The sequence below is a fragment of the Struthio camelus genome, chromosome 14, assembly GCF_040807025.1.
Source record: "Struthio camelus isolate bStrCam1 chromosome 14, bStrCam1.hap1, whole genome shotgun sequence".
NCBI lineage: Eukaryota > Metazoa > Chordata > Aves > Struthioniformes > Struthionidae > Struthio > Struthio camelus.
The window spans coordinates 18,691,692-18,716,622 of record NC_090955.1 but is presented as its reverse complement, the minus strand read 5'-3'; the positions used below and the strand labels follow the sequence as shown (position 1 = coordinate 18,716,622).

The following is a 24,931-nucleotide window of genomic DNA, read 5'->3' as shown; positions in this document are numbered from 1 at the left end:
CCTTTGAGGAATTACTGGTATGATTTTGCCCAGAAGAACATAAATTGGTATAGTGAATTAAGTCACTTTCCGTGCTATCCAAGGTAACCTTGAATTAAGGAAGTGTTTTAGAAGCTAGATGAGCTTCATAATCTGGCATTCTACTGGGTGATAAAAACCCAGTACTTGGTTCAATTATGGAAAGTTTTGGAATATTAAAGGCCCTGAGTCAGACTGCCTGCCTGCTGGCTGACAGCAGGAGTATCGGTCAGGATTTGGCCACCCCTCTCTAGGTATGTCAGTCGCTACGTCAGCTGTTTAATCCTTCTACCAAGAATGCAGTTGGAGAGCTTGCTGTTCAGCAGCTCATCTTGGGTTTACAAGTCTGGGTGGGCTGTATTAGTCAATACACTCATTTTGGACATCCACAGTGCCTCTTTCCCTATTATAATGATAAATGTGCAAATATTATCAGAAATACTTGCTGAATCTTCATTTGAATATGTGCACCCTGACTGCAGTCTGTGATGTTTCCGTATTCAAAAAATTGCTTTTTAAGTGTGATCAGTTAAAATAGGTTTTGGAATCCCCAAGAGAGTTCACTAAGCAGTCTGTGTAAGACAGTACATGTTTATTATTTTCCTTTTCTCAGTAACTATGTACCCTTAGAATAACTTTACTGAATGAGCCACTTAAGATTAGATTTCAAGGATGTTTTCAGCCTAATTATCACTGTTGAAAGACATATCTCAGTTTTCTGTATACACGGCAAAGAAAACTTAACCATTAATTGATTCACGTTTTATGTAGGTACTTCAATATTCAAGCTATCTTTAATCAAATTAGTTGTTCTTTAAAAAAGGCTGCGAGTTAGAATTCTTAAAACCTTCTTAGGAATCCCGATGCAGAATTGCTTCCTTTCCAGGAATTAGTGTGCCAGTATCAAATAAGGAAGTGAGCTTTCGTTAAAAAATAGCTTCCCAACTTGCAATAATGTTCATTCTCTTACTCTTCCTACTGCTCTTACTCTTCCTGCCTCTTGAATGTATATTTTCTTTAAAAGCCTCAGTTCAGTTAGTAATGGGCACAGCAATCCAGCACTTCCCGTGTTTAGCAGAGATGAAAAGATGTATTTTCTTTTGCGAGCTGCATTGTTCTGCAGTTGGGTGCATTTCACTCCCATTGTGCAGTTCTTCACCGAGTGAAAACAGAACTCTTCTATCCCTGAGGACAAAGAACAAGCTGTTGTGTGGGGAGGAATATCTACAAAATCGTAAATCTTTTCCTTTCTCTTGTTTATTCTTCGTGCCATTCAAGCACATTTAGAGAATGGCCAATTAACTCCAGACCCATGGCAGATTCTGATGGGCCAGAATTCTCTTATCTAAGAGGACACAGCCAAACTTCCAAGTACTTTCTAGTTGAATGCAGTGTGTCGTTTTTCTTGCTCCTGAATTCATAAAGCACCTTGTGGAGTTCCCAAAATGATACTTCTTTTTATTAGACAAACTGAAATTTTCTCTAATTGATGTACACATCACCAGCAATATTGTAAACTGCAGGGAAAAGGTATATCAGATTCATTTCATTGTGTGTCCAGTTCTTTATTAGTGTGAGTAAAACTGTTTAAAGATATTTGTCCTTTAAGAATTAATCTGCTAGCTGTACATTGTGCATCACTGTATATTGAAATATATAGGGAGCAAGAGTTTTACAGATTACTTTGCTATGGTAAAAACATACTGCAAAAGTAACAATTTTTAAAATACTCTAATCAGTGAAGAAACACACTTTTGACTGTGATGTGGTATCCTCTTAGTAAAAACACAGTACAAACTAGGGGGGAGGAAATTCCGATATTAAATATCAGATCTAAACTATTAAACCATAATGTAATATTGTTATTAACATCCATACACTTTATGTCCTATCAGTTCCTGATGCATGAAATTTAGATGACCTAAAAGCATAAACTCCATTATAAAAAAAAATGCTTTTATATTTCTTCATGTTGACAAGTCATAAGTCTGAAAGTAAATTATGTTGATCGTATTTTACTTTGATACCTCATTTTGCTGTTTGAATTGTAGGAAAGCTATATATTTTAAGCTGCAGGTCTGCAAAGAAACGTTATAATTAATCCTAATAGTACAGTGCAAGGATCAGGTACTGCATGGATTTGTCTTTTCACATTAAGTAACATATATATGAGAAGAGAGTTTAAAAAAATATCATGTCACATTCAGGCAAGTTCTACAAATTTAGGTTATTATACTAAATTTTGGAAACATTTTTAATGGTACTTCTGTTTACTTTCTCTGCGTAGGTCACAGTTTTCATAGTCTTAGGTGGGAGGTTTGCCTCAGAAAGAGCGATGGACCCTGTATACATCCGTCATCTCTTTTCCTTGTAATACTTGCTGTTACTGACAGGAGTTGGTGAAACGCGCTGCGTGCTGGATAGCGGTTTGCTTCCTTTCCTGATAACGCTCCTCGTCACCTTATTAAAGCCATGAGATCCTGCGTTTTGGAACTAGGGAAGAATCTTGCCTGTCCCAGAGAGGAGAACATACAAGGCCATCAGCAGCTCTGGGCCATGTTTCATTCCCCATGAAAAATGCTATTAACATCAGATTACTTTTTATCAGTCACAGACAAATCAAGCAGGAAGAACAGAATGATTTTAAAGTTGGAGTATATTTGCTCCACAAATATTGGAAGAAATGAGAAGTGGTGAAAAAGGACATAACAAAAATGGGACACAAGATGGTTTAACTGGGCTCTGAAAAATAAGTTTTGTCCGGATGATTTTTTCTGGAATTTTTAGCTCTGTCCTTTTGGGGGAAAAGAATAACGTAAATGCCAAAAAGAGATGGACAAAAAGTAAGCTCTGTATCCTATCTATGAGAGTCAGACGATGCGTGTCATGCTAGTTTTTACAGTCATAGTCTACGTCTTCCACTGATTAAAATCAAATTTGACAGTAACACAATGTAGAGGTTTAACTGACAGCACACACAGCACATTTGCTAGTCATAACGCCACAGTTTAATGACTGACGCATGTGGGAAGCTAATTCGGATTTTTTTCCTCAATGGGATAAACGAGCATCCAGTTAATACCAATCATGAATTCAAGCCATGTGACAAAATTGATGCTACATACCCTGTTCTTGTTTTGCATATTCTGCAAATTGAACTGCAGGAAAAGAGCCAGTTTGTACACACATCCGGAGCGAAAGTTCATTCTGCTTTCTGACACATCCACCAGTTGCAGCTGAATGTACCCAGCTTGCTGCTGTACTGTCCACAACTAATTAGCCTTTCTCTGTTAAATAGCCTAAGAATTACAAACTATATGCCTGTTTTGAGAAAAAGTACAGGTTGAACAAGCAGACATAGTATAAATAAAATATTTATATAAAAATAGTCTCTTACAAAATATATTCTCTTATCCTATGGTTGTTTTTTCCAAAAGATGGAAGTTTGTCTGGAGTTCCTTATTTCTAGACATATTCCAAACAAGATTTTCTTAATGCTTCTTTCTTTAATTGATGAAAAAAAGAGTCTGGTAAAGATTTATAACCCCTACCATTTGATTTTAGTTCCAGACAACTAGCAGCAAACAGCAAAACAAAAAAAAAAAGTGTTTGTGTATGTACATATATATAAAGATGCCAGCTTTTGTACTTAAACATCTAGTACTGTAGAACATATCCTGCAAGTCCAACTAGTAGAAACATCCCAGTAAAGAATAATATATACAGCTCCAGTTTTTCCTTGCTTTTTCTACAAAATTATTCCACAAAGAAAGCAAGCTATCTACTTTAATTGCAGAATAGGTCCGAAAATGTTGGTAGAGTTCTTTTTAATTAAATAAATTAATATTAGTTTTATCTGAATAAATTGTTAAATATTGCTATTATTATGCCCAAATGTCCCGAACCCCTGTGCTAAAATCTGCAGCACACACGCGCGCACACACACGCACACACACAAAAAGGCAGATAAAGCAGTGTCTACAGAAAACTTCAACAGTTCTACTTGCTGTAGCAAATGGTATGAAGTAGAAGGATGGGCAAGAGCAGCAGAAGCTGTTCACAAGTGTACGAGCCTAAATCTGTATCATCCACACACTTACATAGGCAATTCACAATGGGGCACTGTCCGTGTCATCCTGTGCAAAGCCCCTTTCTGAAGATTTTCCCCATCCCTCCCTGATCCTTATACACAGAAGTTTTTGACCATCTTTTTCCAAATCAAGAGAGTCAGTTGCCAAGCTCAGAGTTTTTTCTTCACAAGGCAGTCAATGCTTCACGCTTTAGAGGTGCAGATTAGCTGAGATGATCTTTTTCTCTGTTTTATATGTCAGGTGGCTCAGGGTGGTGGGGGGGGTGGTTTTTTTTTTCTTGGCTGACTTTCATAACAGTCTGAAATGTGTATCCATGTAAGCAATGAAACGTGAGAGGGAAAGACAGAGATCCATTCATCAGCGTTTCTTCTGGGAGAGTAGATCTTTGCTACAGTCTTGTGTAGGTACGTTGAGCGCATGTGCAAATGTATTCATGGCCGGGGATATAGAGTCAGCCTGTCCTGCCACGTGCTCATTTACAGGTATACACCTCTGTTCTTTCACTGCACGTGTTACATTTAACATAGCAGCACCAATGAAACTTGCAGTTGCACTGCCACACTCTTGAGTACTGGTGTGTATTGTAACCTCGACCGCAGCACATGAGATCGCAGCCGTTGGACTGCTGGGCTGTCTTGTTGCACATCCTTCCTTGTGTTCCCACGCTGCCGGTGACAGGGTCTTCCTCACAGTAATTGGGAGATTTCTCTATATACACTAAATCTGTATCCATGGGTTTGCGATAGGAAAGTGGCTTCTTTATTTTAAGGAAAGTCGGACGCTTGTTACGACTTGCCCTCACTGGTTCAACTTGAACTGCTTCGTTGTATTTGTCCTTAAGGATGTAGCCCAGCTCCCGGAATTTGGGAAGAGTTGTCCAGCATGTTTTAGTGGTACAGGATCCTGAGACCCCATGGCATTTGCACTCTAACTTCATGTTTTCTTCCAGAATCTAGAACAAAGAATGATGCATTAATTCAAACCAGACTTTATTCAAAAAAGCAGGGTTATCTGATGCGTATCGAATGACAGCCACAGGCTAGACTGCTCTCCAGCAAGAGCTGCTACCACACACAGGTCAAGTTCCCACCAAAACTGTGGATTTTACTTGCTCGCTCCGCTGTTGTCGCAGGTAGCAAATGCTCACCAGTGTCGCCTCAGGTCTACCTGTAAAGCTGATTCCCCGTTTGCGCTCTGACTTAAGCAGGGAAGATAACTCTGCCCAATTTCATAGCCTATGGACCAAAAGTAAAATGGGATCCTTATTAACCATAATGTGTCTTCATATTGCTTTGTTATAGGATTGTATAGTGCTTCATATTTGTCTGTTTTGCAGTTTTGGGCATATGGCAGTGAAAATAGGAACTGGCAGAAAATCATATCTTGGCTATGGCTCCTGCACAAAATATCATAGAATGCTTTGAAAGTGCACTAATATGTACTAGAACTTGATTTTTGTAAACTGTTTGAAACATAAACTTCATTCCCATTCTGGGACCTGAAAATGACATAAGTTGGTGTAAGATGTAAACAAGCAGAAAAGCTCTTTCAATTCTTATCCTCATGTTGGTCTTGCATTAGCCAAAAACGTAGAGCAGATGATTGCTTATGCATACAGACGTCATCCGCTCCAAGATGTTGCAAGTTAATGCTCCAATTTGGAAACCTGAATATTATTTGAGTATACCACAGTCTTACATTCTTTGCACTTTTTGAAGGGTCTGGACTGTTTTGCCTCCTCTCACATGGATAAAAGAGCATATAAAATGCCCAGGCTACTTTGCAAGAAAACTGGCTTTGTCTTGGAGCATAAAGGATAAGAGCAAAGAGGGGGAATTGTTTTCATGTTTTGACATCAATTCTTGTTAAAAAATTTTTACCACCTCCCTCATATTGTAAAAGCTTCTCAAACACACCAACATCATGGCTTGCTCCACCCTGTCTCCCATTCGCTGCTTTGTCAGGGTCTCTCATGTTTGTGCCTGAGTTGTCACTGCTTTTCTTTTGAAGGTAGCAAGCTTCATATTCCTTTCAACCTCTACGTGCCTTGAAACCTTATCCTCGTATCAACTCTCTTCTGCTGCTTGTTTACCAACCCAGTCCTTGCCAAGTAAAACTAGAGTCCAGCTTAATTCCTGCTGTCTCTCCTGAGCCCTATAGCCGACCTCACTTAGCAGCAACACTGAGTTAATGCTAGAAAAAAAAAATCTATTTCCAGCACTTAATTTCACAGTGGTATTAGCTTGAAAGAGAACAGAATAATTTTGCTGATTAAATTCTGCTTAACCTGGCAGATACCAGTAGTAGGAAGCCCAGCCAGAGGGATTATCTGGGTTCAAGGAGTGGCCATGTAACTTTTTGCCGTGAGAAGCCCCAGCTGATCCATGCAGCACTGAACACGGGTAGCCCAGCAGGCACGGAGGGAGGTCAGCGATATGGAAGTTGTAAGCAACCCTTTGCTATGCAGTGTTTCTACTGTAAATCCCCCACTTCAGTTTTGGGCTTTTGGAAGACTTACCCCGCAAGCACTGTCTGCCTTTCCAGAAGCACATGGGCTGGCTGCTGCTGAAACTGGCAGTCTGTGTTGAAGGAGCCAAGTCTAGCTTGAGGACTAGATACATGTTTTTGGGGATTTCAAGTCTAAAATCTCAGCATAAATTGGGGATGGGGAAAGTTTAGAGCACATCTTAAGTTGTCCAGCCAGCAAGTAGTGCACTAGCATTGACAAAACAAAACTAAATTCAGTCCTTGGAAGGCTTAAAATAAATAATTTGGAGTCTATACAGAGTATTCTCTTACCTATTAGATCTTGAGGCTCTTGCCATGTCACCTCGGCACAGAAATTGCTATTGCCTAACCTTAGGAGAGTTTGTATCTGCTTTCATACATTGTTCTTCCTCTGCTCCCTTTCAATGAAGAACTGGATTTCAGAGGTATTAAAATATCTTGATTTTTATTTTAGTTCCTGAACTGTCAGTACATCGGGTCTGAAGATTGGTTTTAAACCCCTAGAAAGTATAGGTCCAAGATTTTGATGGATGACAACTTAGGGTATATTAGGTCACAGTTTGTATTCTGGTTTTTACATTAGTAATTAAATTTTGGTGCAAACTGTCGGCCTAATAATTGCCTGAAAACTCAGATGTGAGAAAGTTTTATATTCAGATTTGCATCTGCTCAAACTTTGGCTTACATTTTGCATTATCTTGTTATCTTGAGTTTCTCTCTCAGCCACTGCATACTTCTTTTATTGCTCACTCATTCATAAGGTAGTGCACTTAGAAGATAGATGAGGAGATGGAAAAGAAGTTATAGTGCAGAAACCGGAAAAATAACATAAATTCTTTTAGCCTCATTTGTACCTTTTTAAAAGCCCTTTCTTTTTAATTTGAAACTAGCCAGGAATACATTTCTCAGTCCTAACTCAATCATTGCTCTTGTTCAAGTGGCCTTATATCCTGGTACGATGTTCAAACTTGCAACGAAATATTTCTAACTCACCTTCCATCAGGATCCATCAAATTGACTTGAAATATTAATACAAAACACATTACAGTTTAGTGTCATCTATCCGGGTAGGTTTTTTTCCTGAAGTGTAGCTAAATAGCCCAAATTGCTTTTTGGTTTATTTCATTAGCATGCCATTTACAGTCAGTGACCTCTGAGAGAGTAAGAAAGAGCTGAGCAAGCCGAGGGACTAAGCAGTGACCGACAGGCTTCGTGTCGTGCGTTGATCTTTCTGTTCTGAGTGACATGAAGCCAACCAAAACTAGCTTTCAGGTTTTTTGGTCTCAGCTAAGGCTGGGCACAAGCAGTTAGGGTAAAAAGATCTGGCTTCATCTGAACATAAGTTTGGGCAATACTCCTTGAGCCCAGGTAGCAGGGGTCCTTTTTGGAAGACCACAACTTCTTGGAGGTGTGTGGTAGGGAGGAGGGATATGAAGCGATGAGAAAGAGTTTGGTCTTTTAATGCTGTGCCACGTTCATTGTTCTCAGTTCTTTGTGTCTAAAACTTACTGGCTAACCCTTCCTTTTTTTCTTTGCTCCCCCTAGCTGGGGGAGCATTTCTATTGAGCATTTCATTGAGCTAAAATCACTCCAGTGGCCCACTTTGGGTCCATTGTACTCTGCAATTTAATTTTCAACTCCATTTTTGTCTTTTACAGTCAGCTTCTCTGCCTTTTGCTCACAAACGCTTTCACTGGTTCTGCTTGTATATCCTCCCTCTCGGTTGCTGTCTTCCAGTGTGGTGTTTTGCAAAGTCAGCCAGAGATTAATTGACTCCTATAGCCTTTAGAAAATAGGCTACAAGTGATCTGATCTGTCTATCTTCTGCAAAGAGAAGGTCTGCAATGGTGATTTGATAGTTTTATTCTAGTGTGATATTAGGTGCTTGGACTATTTGTCTTGCATTAAAACATGTGTATGGTGGTATGTTAATACTGTTATATTACTCCAATAGCCTCTGATAAATCAATGACTTTATAAATTCAAGACAGGAGTTGAAAAGGGAAGGGAAAAAAAAAGAGGGGGGGTTCTCTGGGTAGCAGCAGGAGGCCTGAGCCTTACCCTTGATTTCTGTGAGCCAAAAGAAGCATTCTACCCCTTAAAAACTTTTTCTGTATTTAAAAAAAAAAACAAAAAATTCTTCACCTTTAGAGATCAGGATTTGTTTCTTTGAAGGTTTTAGCCAGCAGCTCATACCTTTTACATTAGATTAAAACCTAATTTGTGTTATAGACCCATTTTTTCCTAAAACACAGGAGCCTGAAGGTCACAAAATTGAAATCCTAGATCCTCTGTTTCTTACCAAATGATCATAACCAGCTTCACCAGCCATGGAAAGTAAATCTGTATGCACCAGTGAATGCTCGGAACTGGATTAAATGCTAACAAAGAGCTTGAGTTCTTTTAGCTTTGTCCACTTTTTCTTTGAGTTCCTACAGCAAACTGTCAGTACTTGTTTTTCACTCTCTCCTTTGCCATTAGCCTCTGGGAAATAGTTTGTCTGAGGAAAACTTGCGCTGGCTCTCTCCATTGATGTTATCTTCAGATGTAGTACCTTTGGGCACTGCCATAAGGAACTTAACGTGTTTTTTCTTTACTTAAGAGTTTTGCAGAAAATGCATAGCGTGCGACCTCTGAGGGTGGCAAGTTTTAGCTCTGGGGAACCTTGCTAACAGCTTACAAGCTGCGTGTAGCTAGTGCAGGCACGGTGGCCCTCCAGTGGGCTCAGCTGAGCAAGGGACGCATGCTAGCAGGACCTTGCTGTGGCCCTGCTGAGCTGATGTGTCTGGTTTCCCATGGAGGTGGCAGGAAATGCTGGCCGGTGCGATTCTGCAGTGGAGGGCGTTGCTGCACAAGCCACTGCCACCTCCTGCCCACAGACCGCATCCGAAGCGTGCCCTCCCTTGGTGGCGGGACGTGCGGCACGGGTGCTGTAGTCCTTGGGCAAATGGAGACATTGTTATGTGGCTGGTGTGGCCAGAAGGACTTGTAGGTTTTGTCAACTCAGTATTTCTTATTTGCCAAAGTTAGTGCTCTGCACTTCCCTTGGCTTGCTTCTGCTAGATACGGCTAACCTCCGCAAACGCATTTGCCAGGCTGGGTTTCTCTGACATGGTAGTCTACAACCATACACACCAAGTGACAGGGAGACAGGTACCACCCAACCCTGCCTCAGTCACCAGAACGCTAAAACAACAACGGTGATGTTACCCTGAAGGACTTAAAGCGTGAAATACACTGGACCATCGCACCTCCTCACCAACAGGATTTAAAAGCTGCCTCCCCAGTCTATAGTGCCGATGATTCAGCATTAATATGGCATCAACCTAACAGTGCCCGAGGTCAAGAACCCCTATTGCATCATCAGAAATTATTCAGACTCCAAACAACATGCGAGGAAGATGTAATCAGTGAGACAACAGACGCCGATTCCTGTCCTACCAGAGCCGTAGCCTTTCCTTGTTTTGTCTGACATCACATCATCTGGGTCAGGAAATGCCTGTCTCCTGCAAGTACTTGCAGATGTACCTTTGCTATATAGGTCAAAGAAAACACAAACATTGGCAAAAACTGTGTGAATTTCTCACTCCAGAGAAGAACTAGGCAGGGCTTGGAGCGTGGTCACTACGTTGCGGTTGTGCTGAAGGGGCCTTTGGGCGGATGCAAACCTGCCCCTTTCAGCTTGTGGCAGACGACAGTTTATGATTTATGTTACTTTCACAAAAGCAATCGTAACTGTAAGACAAAGCTCCTCAAACTTCACGAATACTGCGAAAGAGCCTTTTTTCTTTCAAAAAAGGATTAATCAAGTAAAAATACTGTTTTAAGCTAATATAAGAAAGCTAAATCCTGTTTAGTCTTTCAGCAGATTAACTTATTTGGAAACCAAATCATAGCTAATGCAACTGACTGTGAGGTCTGGAGGGAGACATTGAAAAGGGCAGTGGATATGTACATAAGACTGATTTGACAGGCAGTAAAATAACTATCTCTGTGAAATTAAAATGACTTGCACATGACTGCCACTTGTTTTATTCAAGTGTGATTTCCTTAATACTAGAGCTCTGAAACTGGGAGAGAGTAGAAGTAATACTTGATGCTTTGTGCTCTGAAAATAAAAATGAACATGAGAGAGAATAAAAGAAGAAATGCTGCTATGAAATATATGCCCTATGAAATCTTGAAGAAGTATGAGAAGCAACGTTTGAAAAGTAACAGAATGGAAGCCTACAGCTAGCAAGGGCATTTTTAAGCAGAAAAGATTACTTCCCATCAGTGGATGTCCACTAACTATTTTAATAGAGCTGTTGCAAAATGTGGTCTGTAGACACCTAACATATTTTGCATGGATATCTTATGGCAAACTAACTGCAGATGAGTTTGCAACTGATCATGCCCCATATTAAGAGTGACTCGCTCCAGTCTTTCATATTTCAGTTTGAAGATACCATGAAGACCTTATTAAGCATAGTTAAATGATTACTTTACTCATCTTTTTGATTAGTAAATTGATGTGAAAGAATAAAATCTGAAGTCAGCATCTAACAAATGCCTTACACTAAACACTGTGAGCCCTGACTGTTCACGTGGACCTTGCTATAACCTTCCCAGAAATAATACTACCACTAGGATGTTAAGCTATTTTTATCATTACAAGAAAGTAAGAAACAAACATTGCAAGAAATGTTCTGTTTCAAATAAAAAATGGCTGGGAAGTCAGCTCAGTACATCACCCACATTGATCATATCACCATTGCATCTGCCAAGGAACAGAAGATATCTAAAGGAAACCAGGCGAGATGCTGGTCTGAGGAGTAATTCTGAAGACAATCAGGAAAATGCTGATAAATGACATACGCCAGAAACATCACTTGCAATGAGAACGCTAGCCATAAGGTTTGTACCCAGTCATGCATCTGCCTTCAATAATGAATATCCTGTTTTAAAGAGTAAAAACATTTCTTCCAGATTCTAACTCATGTTCCCCTTAAAAATGAGGACTTCATATATTTTTCTCTCTCATAAGCTTACACTTTTGGGTACTATTACTGGCTTATCTCTGCTGCCTCACAGGAGGAGGTTCCTTGTATTTCTTATATATATTTTATAGAGTTTCCTAATTATTTTTACACCTTTTGCCCTGGCATATCAGTTGCCCTTTACTTGGGCATTATAAAGAAGTCAACCCTATGCAGCAGTTATTTTCCAAATGCAGCTTCAATTTCCACAATATATAAAATGAGTAAGTTAAAACTTTGTTCAGTCGCACTACTTGTGTACTGTTGTAGCACAGGTACACAGAATAAGATATTCTTCTTTTTCCCGGGGTAAGTTACATCATTTAAACTGGAGGACAAAAGCCCTCGTACCTTTCATTCAACAACCAGCTCTGTGCAGAACAGCGAATGAACAGAGAAGTCTGAGAGCAATATCAGTAAAAGCTGAGAGGAATGCAGAAAGAATATTTTCTCCTGCATACTTTTCTTATAGTTCTCTTAGCCTTCATAATGACTTACCATGTACTTAATCAGTTTTTCACCCTTTCTCAGACCAAAAAACAAACAGCAGTAGAAAATAAACGTTACAGGATGCTTTCATAATTGTTATTTTTGAAGAATATTTGAACATGGGATAGAAAGGACATCATTGTTTTAAAAGAGGAGATTAACCAAGACAGATTCTCACGCTATTTAATAATGCTCTTCTCATATTAAACCACAAGGCATGGCCCTCGCCTTCTTCAAACTGTAGGAATTGCGATGCATAATAAAACAAAGTGTCATACTACTTCAGCTTTCTGTCACTGAGGGGTTCTTCCCAGCAGCAAACCTTATATCCCATTGCAGCTGCTTGTAGGATAAGGTTCTGCCAAAACCCAGTCAGCTTTGCAAAAGTAGCTGCGAAAGTGTATTCCATGTATGTGTCTCAGAGTCTGTAGCAAGCTTGCTCATTACTCAATATTTTTCTCTGCAAATCTAATCACAGCCCCTGAAAGTCAAATAAGGTTCTTAAGTTTTTATTTATCTTCATCAAAATACTGCTTGCAGAGATAGTGGGCACAATGTGGCAACTCCTAATGTTAATAGCTCGGCAAAATCTGATATGGAATTTGAGAGGAATGATGCACATAAATCCGTCCTGCCGCATCAGGCAAGCCCTGCTCAGAGCGGGTCTCACGCCAGGTATTCTCTTCTCCCTCACCCCCTCCCTTTCCATCGTATCTGATAACACAGCTACAAACTAGTCTGTGGGATTCCTTGCCTTTTTATGTCTCTCCTGAACACATTCCAGTTTTCTCCAGAGAAAAAGTACCTGCACCCTCATCTCTGTCTCTGGTCATCCAAATGTGAAACAAAACCATTAATTCATGAGCTGGAACTGTGAGCTCCAGACTGAATTTCACACGCTCTTAAGGGAAATGGTTGGTGACAAAGTATTCTGTGTAAAACCTAATGCAAAATCTTGTTCTCTACCTTTCCTTCTGTTAGTGAAAAGTCCTGTTATAAAAGTTTTTCTCAGCTACATGTTACTAAATTAATGGTTAGAGAAGTGCTTATATCAGGAAATAGACGTTAAATAGTATGGTCCTATTGTATTATTAGCAAATAAGCTGTGGGGTTGGGGTTGCTGGTGTGGGATTTTTTGTTTGTTTGTTTGTTTGTTTGTTTTGGGGGGGGGTGTTAAGCTGTGAATTCCAAAAGCTCTGTAGTTTAAAGTTGGTTTGGTAGTTTATCGATTACTGCTGCTATGCCTTCTTGGTACATCTATCTGCAAGACTGGCCTGACTTGCATTTTGTTCCTGTAGATTTTTCTATTTAAAAGTAAGGCAAATATTTTAACAGAAAAAATGGAATTAGTTTGAAAACATAACTGTCAATGTGTTTGATAAACTACTTGTTTTTAAAAAATAACTCTGAGGAGACCCATTATCACATAGATTAGACTGGATCAATGCAATGCCAAATAAGTGTCATCAGGTAGGAAGTTTAAAGATCAGGCATAGGAAAGAGCTTGGAAAAAAAACAGCTTCTAAAAAAAATCCTAGTTTCCTTTAATATTCTTTCACTCACAATTATTGAAAAATAACTTAATTGTCTTAGACACATTCAATATGTCGTTTTATATCCTACATTTGCATATGCAAAAGTATGATTTCCTAGCCCCAGACTGAAAAAGGATTGTGAGATTAAGGAAAAATTTGTCTAGGATCGTTATTTGCTGCTATCCAAGCAAAACTGACACTGTGGAAATGATGGATTATAGCTTGTGAAATCCTGAATAGTCTTGTTGTCCTAGACTACCTGGGCGCTTTGTACAGTGAAGCTAAAATTGAATGGAAAGGGGGGTGGTATTACAGAACTATGGATAGACTTGTTGGCTTTATCATCTACTTTACCTTCCTATCTCTATGGAGGTTCCCTACAGTACATATCTTCCTCTCCAAAAAGATATTGGATGGCATGTTCATGCCAGAAGTGAATAAAAAGGCAGTGATAAAGGATTCTTGAAAATGAAGAAACAACATGATGTTCACTGACGTTAAGTCAATTTGCAAAGAAAAGGAGACAGCAGTTTTTCTGGATTTGGACATGCTAACAACATAACATTTCTTTTTTTGGTCATGTCTACCTTCCTTCTGTTCATAAACGAAGAATCACTCCAAAATACCAATACTTCTAAAACAGGCCTCTATACAATAGCAAGCTGTGTAGTATTTTACCATATATTAGAAAGATCATGACTGTCCACTGTTAAAAATGCCATCTTCCCTAACCCCTACTTCAGCCTAGGAGCTCAGTCCCTACAGTCAATGTACAGATCAGAGATGTCAATGAAATCTTGGCTGAGAGATGTCTGCAGATCTGGGCCTCTTCAAAGTTAATATAATCCTTCCAACACCCCATGTCCACTGTGTTTGGTCTGTGATGTTCACACAAACTCCGTGCTTCTAAATGTCAGTGCGTTAAGCTGCTATTAAAACGTAGGATGGGAAGCTTTTTTTTCAGTACAGCAGTTGTGCCTGTAGTTCATATTTTAGCATGCAGAAGTAATGGGAGGTACGTCTCAGTTATGATGAAATGAAACTTATGTACACTCCTGAGTTTGAGAACAAAGTTAAGTCTGGGGGCGTTCAGGTTCGGTTGCTGCCTCACTCTGCCAGGCAGCGACATCGCTGCTACCCACCATTTGGGGCTGTATCATGGTGTCTGAGTCACACTGCGCGGCTGCGGTAAGAAGGTAGGGAAAACAGGAAATGACACAACTGGAATCCGTCCTCGTCACAGCTAGTGTACACAGAGCAGGGCCTGGTACCGAACTGACTCATTTCCACAAAACTTCATCTTCCGTGTAACCCTCTCCACTAGTAGTGAAGCACTCAGACAAGGTGGTGCTGGCGCTGTATAGTAAAGAATTGGGAGCAACCAGGTAGAGCATTTTGACAAACGCTTAAGCTGTCAAGAGAAAAAGTTTCCAAAGAGTGATAGTAACCAAAAGAACAGTCTTACTCGTTCCAGACAACTCATCAGAAAACACCTCTTGTGTTAAACTAATAAAGCCAGGCACTGGCAAGAATGTTAGTTGCAAAATAATATCACTTCATGTTGGTTCCAAACATTTTTAACCAATAGGCATACACAGTTAATTATAGGTTCGTTTAGCTACATACCACATTATGATAGTTAACCCTTAGGTACTCAGTAAATAATACTATGCAAAGCATATTTCCCCTGCTTAAAAACATATATAAGTTTTAGTTCTCCAAGCTAGCGTTTTCAGTAGGCAGTGGATGGGCTTTTTTCCTTTCCATCAAGCTTTCCAGGTGATTTCAAAGTGCTTCTAAACTAATTTCTCAGTACTGCCGTTATCAAAAAAGCAGTACTTTCTAGCTTAACTTCTTCATGAACTCCTTTGATCAAGAAAGAAGCACCAGGTATCTTCACGTTTGCTTCACAGAGGGACATCTTTAAGCTTCAGTCCTAACACCTAACATCCATTTCTCAACTTAGTAAATTACTATTAGAGTGTATGCCTTGCCTGCTCTGCCGACCTACCATCTGTTCAGTAGGAAGCACCTGAGGCATCTTAAACTCACTTCCCTTCCCTTTAGTCGCACTGTTCTGCAGAGCTAGCATGAGCACAGCTTCAAGGCCATCACCAAAGATAGCTGGACCCTGGATGGGCCATAACCATGCTGGTACATCAAGTGACAGCTTCTCACAGAAGCGATAGCTATGCTTGTCATTTTAAGAGCAACTTCACATGGCTCCTCCAGCTAAACAGTACGCAATTATTTTAGTTATCGTAAGGCAGAAACTAGATCACGTTAACTTACTGTTCTTTGGAACACCTGTCCACACACTTTGTGTTTACAATTCAAAACATTCAAATTATTATAAAATAACATGATTTTAATTTAAGTGTGTTACTCTTGTGTGAACAGTTCTTCTAGAAAGATGACTTCTAAATCAAGTTTTATATATCAGAGTTTCCCACCTCCAGTTGCGGTTGGGACAATAGATCCACGCGTCCATGTTTTCATATAGCTTCTACTTATCAGAGATAAGATCCTAGCAGCAGAGCCTATCTCTGTAACCTAACAGCTGCCAAGATTAGCATGCTCGTATCTAGGCCAAGAATTTTAACAAGGATCTTCTGGCCTGTTGTCAATGAAAATTTCCTCCTATACAGAAGAACGTGGAGTTTCTTAATTTTGAGCATGATGTCGAGTGCAGTCTAAGCAAACCTCTTTGGTTTTCTGTGCTGCTTACCTGGCTTATTAGATTTTCTTCTTTTGATTCTAGCAGGTACTTTATGTAATAGGGGTAGCTCTCATCTTAAAGATGAGAGCTCATATATTAACAGAAGTTCTCATTTAGGGGGCACCATCTGATGCATTTAATTCTTCTTCGTTGGCTCGCTCTTCAGACTGGACATAGCTGTTCTTTGTTAACAGATCCATCTGCCTGTTTACTCCTCATAGATGAGTTAAGTAGCAACATCCTACAACGTTAATGGTTCCTCTTTATAAGCTATTTATAAAATGAGCCTTAGTATAAAGATTAATCTATTTAACAAAGGGTTAGCCAATTGCTGAACATTATTAGTTCAGAGAGTCTTAGGATGCCTGTAACAATAGCTTATAAGCACCAGTTTCACCAATATGTAAAACAATCAATAGCAGTAACCATGCATATCTGTAGCATGCATTTAATGTGTTAATCAGATAATAACTTTTTAAATTTCCCTTTAAGGGCAACCTTAGTATACGGTATAACTCCATTACATAGAATTACCGAAAAATCTTAACGCTGTGGTTTCTTTAGCACAGTTATTTGGATCTGTAGTGTTCTGGAAAAGATTTTAAGCCTTTGCTTAAAACCTTTTGAGCCTAAATTTGCTCCAACTATAGCAAGACAGACTTCTCAGACTGATTTCCTGAGAAAATGAAGCCTAAGTGTTCACTTGGTTTCTGTCTCCCTTCTGCTTTCCTGTCTTCTCATGTCCCATTAGTAACTGCTGAACCTTCTAGTAATTTCAACCAAATATGAGACAGACGGTAGAGATTTCAAAGGCCTCATGTTCCTGTGACCTCTGTGAACATAAAGACCATAGAGAGGAGACCGATCCTATACAGGTTGCAGGTGGCAGTGTGAACTCTTGTGTTTAACGTTAGACCCCGGCTACTGACACAGCAGAGACTTTACCCATGCTGCAGCCACAGGAGAAGCTTTACTGTGAGTCTACCATCCCCTGTAAGACACACTGTCACAGGAAAGAATCTCTGCTGTTTTATTGTTTGCCTTCTGGATCTTCTTTCCTTTTTTAATCAAGGTTTTAATCCAAGCCTGTTAGACATAGATTCTTGACTCCTCATTGAACTTCTTTTTTTACATGCTAACTTTTATGTTCTCTAAATAGATAATCATTTCATGAACTAGTGTATTTATACACCAAAAGATAATCAGTGTAAGTAATGACTCAATTAAAATCTCATGTGTGAATAGCCCTATAAGAGCTTATATGGTTGTACTCATAATTGTGTGTGGCCTTATATTTAGTGTAAGATATAAAGTGCTTCAGGCAAGGCTAGTTCCTTTAGTTGCTAGTTCACTGCAAAGAGATCCTACAGTTCTAGCATTAAATGTTGACTTAGAGCTCGTTTAGAGTTTTTGGATACTGAGAGTTTCTGTCTGTCTGTCCCAGTGGAGCAGTTATAGTCTGTTAGGTACTTTTAAATACCAGGCGTCTCAGGGTCATTTCAATAATCAGCTCTAAAGGTTTTCTGCTAGTATTGATGCCAATTAATACTTGTGCCATTTGGCACTAATTGGTGATGCAAAAGTCAAGCATCCTATCTGCAATTACCTGAAATGGTTATCATTTTACAGACTTGCATCATACTGCTTCAATAACAAAACAGGCCTTGTTTGTGTCCTTGAACTAGAAGATTGATCTTTGATTTGCCTAATCAATTTTTTTATTGTTTACTTCAAAATACCTGGGAATTATTTCTATTAAAGCAAAAGTCTGCTCTGTTTGTACACCAAATGCTAGTGCATATTGCTTTCGGTGAGAGTTCAGAGCTTCATAACTTCAGAGTTTTCTGCCACCAAGTGTCTAATATAGTATTTGGACCAAATGTTGGTTTAACTTCCAGCTTTATCAAAATCCCTGTTATGCATTGTTCCAAAAGTCTCTGCATAGCCCATCTAAATAAGTAAGTTCACATTATTGACTCGTCATTGCAAGGCTCTTGGAAATTTTCCTAAAGGTACCGTCAGTTCAGCCTTCAGAGGTGTGGGTTTCAAGTGCAGAAGGTCCCAAGCCCTGTCCCTGTTGACACAATATGGTAGCAGAGATTTAACCACACAGACCTAGAGTTGCATAACGAATGGCTATACATCATCAGATAGGTGATGAATGAGACTGTATAGAGCAAGAGCTCTAGTGTAATTCAGTGTAAACTTTATGTGTAGTATAAATTCGCACAGTATTTGGAAACCTAAATTTGAAGTGTGATGAATGTCATCTGGTAAATATAGGGGAAGCAGATCTGTGTTCATCAGCTATTTCTGAAAATTTTGCAATGACCTAGGCCTAAATTTAGGCACAGAACTCAAAAAATATGGATTCTGATTTCATTTCTCTTCTGCTTAAGTAAGTGGATGATTAAAATGAAGATATCCCTCCAAAAATAAGCAAAAAGAAAATTAATTTCTCAATAAAATATCAGAAAATACAGGTTGATAGAAATAATACAAGGCAAAGAAGCCATTATCATAGGTCAAAGTTAGGGTCATTAGACACTGTGCTTTCTCTTTCTTATTTTTTTTTCTATGAGCAGCATAAGGTTTATGATACACAAACATAGTAAGTATTTGCTTTGAAGTGTTTGTACTTTGTGGTAACAGCATTTGTCTCAGACTAGTAATGTTTGTTTAGAAATGAGAGGTTTTGTTCTGTAACGTAAGAGATCCACTGAAGAGGCTACCAAGGGTCTCATCCAAAGGTGCAGAAAAGGATGGAAGTCTTTCAAGGAGAACTGAATAACTTACGTAACTATTATTTTTGTCTAGATGATATTCCCCTCTGATTACTAAATGACAGGTGTATGCACTGTGGGGAATGTTGCTCACTATCCAAGAGAAAGACTGAATTAAATTAGAAAATATCCTAAAGTGTGAGACTCAGCCAGTGGCTTTGCTGAACAAATTAATCATTATAGCAAGCATCTGATTATTTCAGTTGTAAAGGGTACATGATACTAAATTTGGAATTTGAGATCTTTGTTATTTATTAACAGACCCTGGCCCTCAGTCTCAGCTATCTTTGTCAGCAGCATGACAGATTGTCAGCTCTAGTAATCATATACATGAAATGCATGTTTTGCTCATAATGCCAGAATCCTCTAAAATTGCGACTGCAGGTAAGTGATAGCATTTATCATTGCCTAATCTTCCGCGTAAATCAGGAATTCAGTTTTCAACCACATAAGATATAAGAGGGAGCTGAAAGCCAAAATACAAGTAGGACCGTGTATCACAATTTCTGATTAGCTGAAAGTGGAGGACAAGTGGAATGAAAATTCATTCTTGTAGATTACAGCTCTTGTGCAGTCCAATTCCCTCTCATAATTTAGAATAACATTAATGTTCCCTTTATCTTCACTCTGGACTGTTGAGAAGACGCAGAGCTTGTCTGTCAAGTTTCGTCTTGTTTTAAGACTATTATCTAAAGTAAGTAGGAAAGCTGTAAAATGGAACTTTGATACTTTCAAATACAAATGAAACACTGTAAAGAGCGCACAGGATGTATGGTTTTTTTCACACCTGGGAAATTGCCCAGCAGAGTCTTGTTGTGCACTGCAAACATGCAGCAGGGATGGGATTTTTGGAAGCGCTCAGTGTCCAGTGTTCCCACTGACCTCAATGTGAGTTTTCCCATTCAGGGAACTGGGCTTGCTCCAAAGTCAGTGGTTGACCCTTTCTGGAAATCCACCTACCCCCTCCCCCCAGCAAAGGTGTGGTGAAGAAGTTGCCAGAAGAGACTTTGCCACGTCTAATGCTCCTTTTCTTCAGCTATGGTGCCAGACCTTGAGGCTGGAGCCTCCTTGAGGGAGGTGCTCTGAACAGGAGCTGTGATACCCAGGCGCTGAAGGCTGTGATGGGACTGGGTTTACCTGGGATAACATGCTATAACTGGACTCAGGTCTGCAGGTGGACATCCCTTATCTTTGCCAGTACCTTAAAGCTAGGATAATTTTGAATTATTCACAAAGTTTTTTACTTATTGCTTTCAGGTCACAGCAAGGCATGGGCTGCATGCGTGCATCACTAAATCTTCTCCTTTCACCCAGTTTAATCTAGGTGAGAAACAATACTGCTTGATTAAGCAACTCAGCTTTTAGGACATTCTGCAAAGGGATATTTGGTGCATCTAGCACCAGATTTTCCAGATGTTACATAACATTTTAGTAGTGGAGCAGCCATTTGTTGAGACTGCTATAGCTTTGAGAGTGGAAATGTGTGTTGCTTTGGCCAAAGATTATTTTCACTGGTGTTTTTGGCATGGTTATCTCCCTTACTGTCTGCTTTATTCAGTTCTGCCACTGCTCTGGCCTCATTCTTTGCTGCCGAGCTCCATGTTAATTTGTACCACAACCTCATCTATCGGGGTCTAAACACAGCTACAGTTGAAGTCTGTCAGAAATGCTACAGCCACTATCAACAAGAGGCACCTACCTACCTGCCAACAGACTGAGCTCCCCATCTTCCTATGGGAATGGACATGCATGAGCCCTTGTCCTGGTCTTGTATTAGTTGGGAAAGAAACCTTGAGAAGTGCCCGCTCCGTTGTGTGCTGCAGGTGGGCACTAGGCTAAGCGTTGTGCTTGTTCCTCTTGCACGCCCAACAGATCTGCTGACACTGGAGGTCCAAGTGAGGGAGCAGGTGGGGGAGTTGTACATTGCAAGTTTGGACCATGCCAGACAACACGGAGTCACTTTTGCTGCTTTTATGACCAAGTGATTTTTTTCACATTGTAGCCAAATGCTTTGATTTCCTTAGGTGATGCCTCACCTTTTGAATAAGCAGGCAGGACAACTAGTCCTAGGCATGTTTCTCTCTTCAGGATCCCTCACAGTCACTCTTTTGACTAGAAGTGGAAAGTTATTCCTGAGAAACCTTCAAGCTACTCTAAATCAGTAAGGTGCCACAGCTGTGCTTGTTTCAGTAGCAGTTAGTGTCCAACAGTAAAGAGGAGAATCATTTATCAGTTTTGTATTATAAAGAACATCTCTAACATTAAAAAACTGGAAGCTTCTGAGTATAACAAACAGGAACATTTCTGTGGCCATACCAAAACAAAGTGAAAAACTATTGGAAATAATAAGTGCAACTTCCAGAGCACCGTTAGGTTCTGAGCTTCAAGAAACACATGGCTGCGCTGCTGATACCATAATATCACTTGATTGCTGGTGCCAGGAGTATGAGGGTGGCCTCACCCAGTTCTGTTGTGCTCAGAGCTGGTCTCCTAGACTCTCTGAAGTCTATGGTAATTTCCAGCAGCTCCAGATACAGGCGAGCTCTATTCTGGTGTGTGAGCACTATTAGAGGCATTCATGCTGATGGAGCCATGAGACGGCTGAATACAAAAGTATGTGCTTTGGGTTACTCTTAGCTGGTCGCACAGTGTAGAGAGATTGGTTAGGGCCACATTACAGCTGGGCTGTATATATGGAAAAGAATCTTTTGGCCCTGATATGGATAGCAAGGTAAGGTGGGGGGGGGGGGAGGGGGGGGCTAGTGTGTCATAAAAGTAGCCTTTACAGAATAGCTTGGGAGAACTCCTGAACTCAATGTTTTCCAAGTGCTGGTGTTTCTCTTCAGCATTATTACAGTCATCCCTAAAGGACAAACTACTAAACACTTCAGTTAATTACAATCATTGCATGATCCACTTTAGAAACACCTTCTGGTTTCTCATAACCTTGCTTGATATTTGCAGAAATCCTATTAGACATGTTCTGCCTTACTCCCATGAACTTTAGAGTCAAAAGGGAAAACTGAAACGCTACTGAATCAGAGGATGAAGATACATTGCAAAGTGAGCGCAGCTAGGTATGCCTCCAAAGGGAAATGTTAAATAAAAATCCACCTTGATGTGCTCTTGAATTGCAAAAGCCTTCTAATGCAGCCTGTGCCCATGATTTATAACAATGACTCATAATATTGCATTATACTTAACATGATGTAACGCTGATGCAAGATGCCATTTGTGGAATTTCAATGTCACAGAAAAAAAGAGAGGAGAGAGCAATCTGGTCATGTACCTTGCCTTGCTGTCAAGATGAAAAGTTTACAGCCAAAATGTATAGAACTTTTCAATACCTACTTTTCTACTGTAGCAGGTTGACTGGGAGAATAACAGTTTTATTTCCTGGAGCATAAATATCTCTCAGACTGTGTTACTTACAGTAATTTAATCAACTTTGTACTTAAGAAGACAAATTTGCTAACAGAAGATTCAGTCTTGCAATTATAACCCCTCACATGGAAGTTCTCAGGGCAAATCAGGATCGTGCCTTTAAATTAATCCAGGCTTTATCTCTGTTTTCTAACCCAACTGATATGAATTATTCCCCTGTTCTCTCTGTACTGCTTGCTTCTTGCTGCAGTGAATCAGCATTTCAGGAAATACTAATTCAAAGAGGAAAGACACCCTAAACTCAGTTTTTGGAGGTCAGAAACAGCTGCTCTCTAAACGGCTTGACAAACGATGTGAGTCTTCCCAGGTTGCTTGGGGCCAGTTTCACAGAGTGCATGCAACCCCATTTTTGAACTCTTCCCCTTCCCCTCCAAGTAGCCTGAGAACTTCAAAGTCATGCATTTGTGCTGCAAAAATGAGTCCTAGCAATCTGGGGAGAACTGCTAGCCCAAGTCAGAGCAAGAGTTTGAGCCTCAACTTTTAACAATAAGGAAAACTGTTACTCGCTCTGCCCCAGCAGCTGAGGCATCCTGGGTGCTATTCTGCAGGAGCCAGTGTGCCAGCATGTCATCCCGGGCGGCATTATTTGCAGCATGGGAGCAGCTGGAAATGCAGACCTCTCATGCAAACTGAACTGAGAAGGGAGTGCTTCGCATTGCACACTGGGTGCGCACACCGACATTACACTAGCAGGGCTGTTCAAGAAAAGGAAATAGCAGCATTGATCTGCTCCACCTATAACTTCTAAAATCCTCCATCTTCGACATGGCCAATTTTCATCTTACTTCTATACAAGAGCTAACAGGTGCTCATACTATTGCTCTAACAAAGTTGCATATTCAGTAGGTTCAGCAGACAGTGGTTGACACCAGAGGCAGCAGAGAAACATCTGCCTAGGTAAGATGAGACTATAAGGAGGTGGAAGAAGATCTTGAACCGAGGCCTCCAAAATGTCTGGATTAGACTTTTTTTTTTTCCTGGTGGCTCTGTGTTGGTATATACCATGCAGTTTTACCTATGTTCAGCTTCCTTGTGTAAGTCCAGCGGGCTTGCCTACTTCAGCGCGAAGTATGCCAGCTCTTGCTCTCTGAGATGGAACAGATGAATTTACCAGTGAAAGGATTCATAGGAAGACAACTAGATAACACTATATGTCTGATTTGCCATCCTGAATTTGCTGCAGTTGCTTTCATGCTAGAAAAGGACCTTTCATAGGTCAGCCATGAGAGGCCAGGACAGTGGGGCACAGCATGCAGTTCAGTTTTGCCTCTCAAGAACCAAAGAAATAGTGGGGGCTGGCTTTTGAAAGGTGTAATGATGCCTACAGGTGAAGATAACAAATCAATAAGAACTGAGTATCTAGTTTATTTTTGAAAGCTCCACTAGGTGCCAGTCTGTCTCCTAGGTACATATCATCATACATATCATCAAAAACCTAGCCATGGGCAAGTAAAACTAGACAAGAATTTGTAGCCCAGAGGAAAGCCACTGAGAATGGATTGTGTGGAGGCTGATAAGATTCATATTGCTCCAAAAGGGGGGAGTAGCACCTAAAACAAGACTCTCTAGGTTTGAGAGACCTAGCTTGCCAAATACCCATATAGGCCTCCATCTGCCAATTGTCTTAAATACTGTGATCTTTCACATAAGAGCAAAGACTGAAAGGAATCTCCCTAGCAAAAACATCATTTATTTTTCTTCTACAGATTGGTGGAGTAACGTGCCTTTTCTCAATCATGTTACTCTTTCTTTTCCCTGAAGATTTCGAACAGAGATTTGTTCGAACAAAGATCAGTAATTTTGCTCTGTAAGGGATGCAGGAAGAAGCGTAGAAATATCTCTAGATCAGAATAGTTCCTGAGCCTGCTGGAGAAATGGCAGATCGCCAGAGATAGCGCACACCACCCTTCTGCCAGATAACAATGCATAGAGCTGAATCTTCCAGGCATAATTTTTTAGGACAGCAAATTGTGCACGTATAGGTGAGAAACACAAGGAGCTCATGTCCTCAGGGGAGGCTGCTGCATGTTTTGCCTTCCCACAGGCCAGTTCCAGGACTAATGTGCCTCCTTCTCCACCCTAGCTCCATACCTGGTTGATAATGGAGCCAAAAAATACACTGACGTGCTAAGAGGAACTTCTTTTTTTGTCTACATCTTTGAGCTTTGCATTTGAAATAATTTACTAATAGAGTAGCCAGTTCTGTCTATATTTGCAGTCCTCTACAGGCCAGTTTGTCATTTTGGGGGAAATCTTTCAGTGCTATCACGTACCTCATAAACAGGCCTTTCAGGCAATTATCTTTTCTACAAAGGTAAACTCCTCC

At 40.1% G+C, this 24,931-nt stretch overlaps 1 protein-coding gene across 1 annotated transcript in view; it reads right to left on the bottom strand.

The window, feature by feature from the left end:
- Positions 1-1,569: 1,569 nt before the first annotated feature.
- Positions 1,570-24,931, bottom strand: part of WNT7A (Wnt family member 7A) — a 39,532-nt gene continuing 16,170 nt past the window's right edge. Inside the window, exon 4 of the mRNA XM_009688171.2 lies at positions 1,570-5,061. Within this exon, the coding sequence (XP_009686466.1) occupies positions 4,582-5,061 (480 nt within the window). The 3' untranslated portion in view covers positions 1,570-4,581. The remainder of the gene's footprint in view (positions 5,062-24,931) is intronic.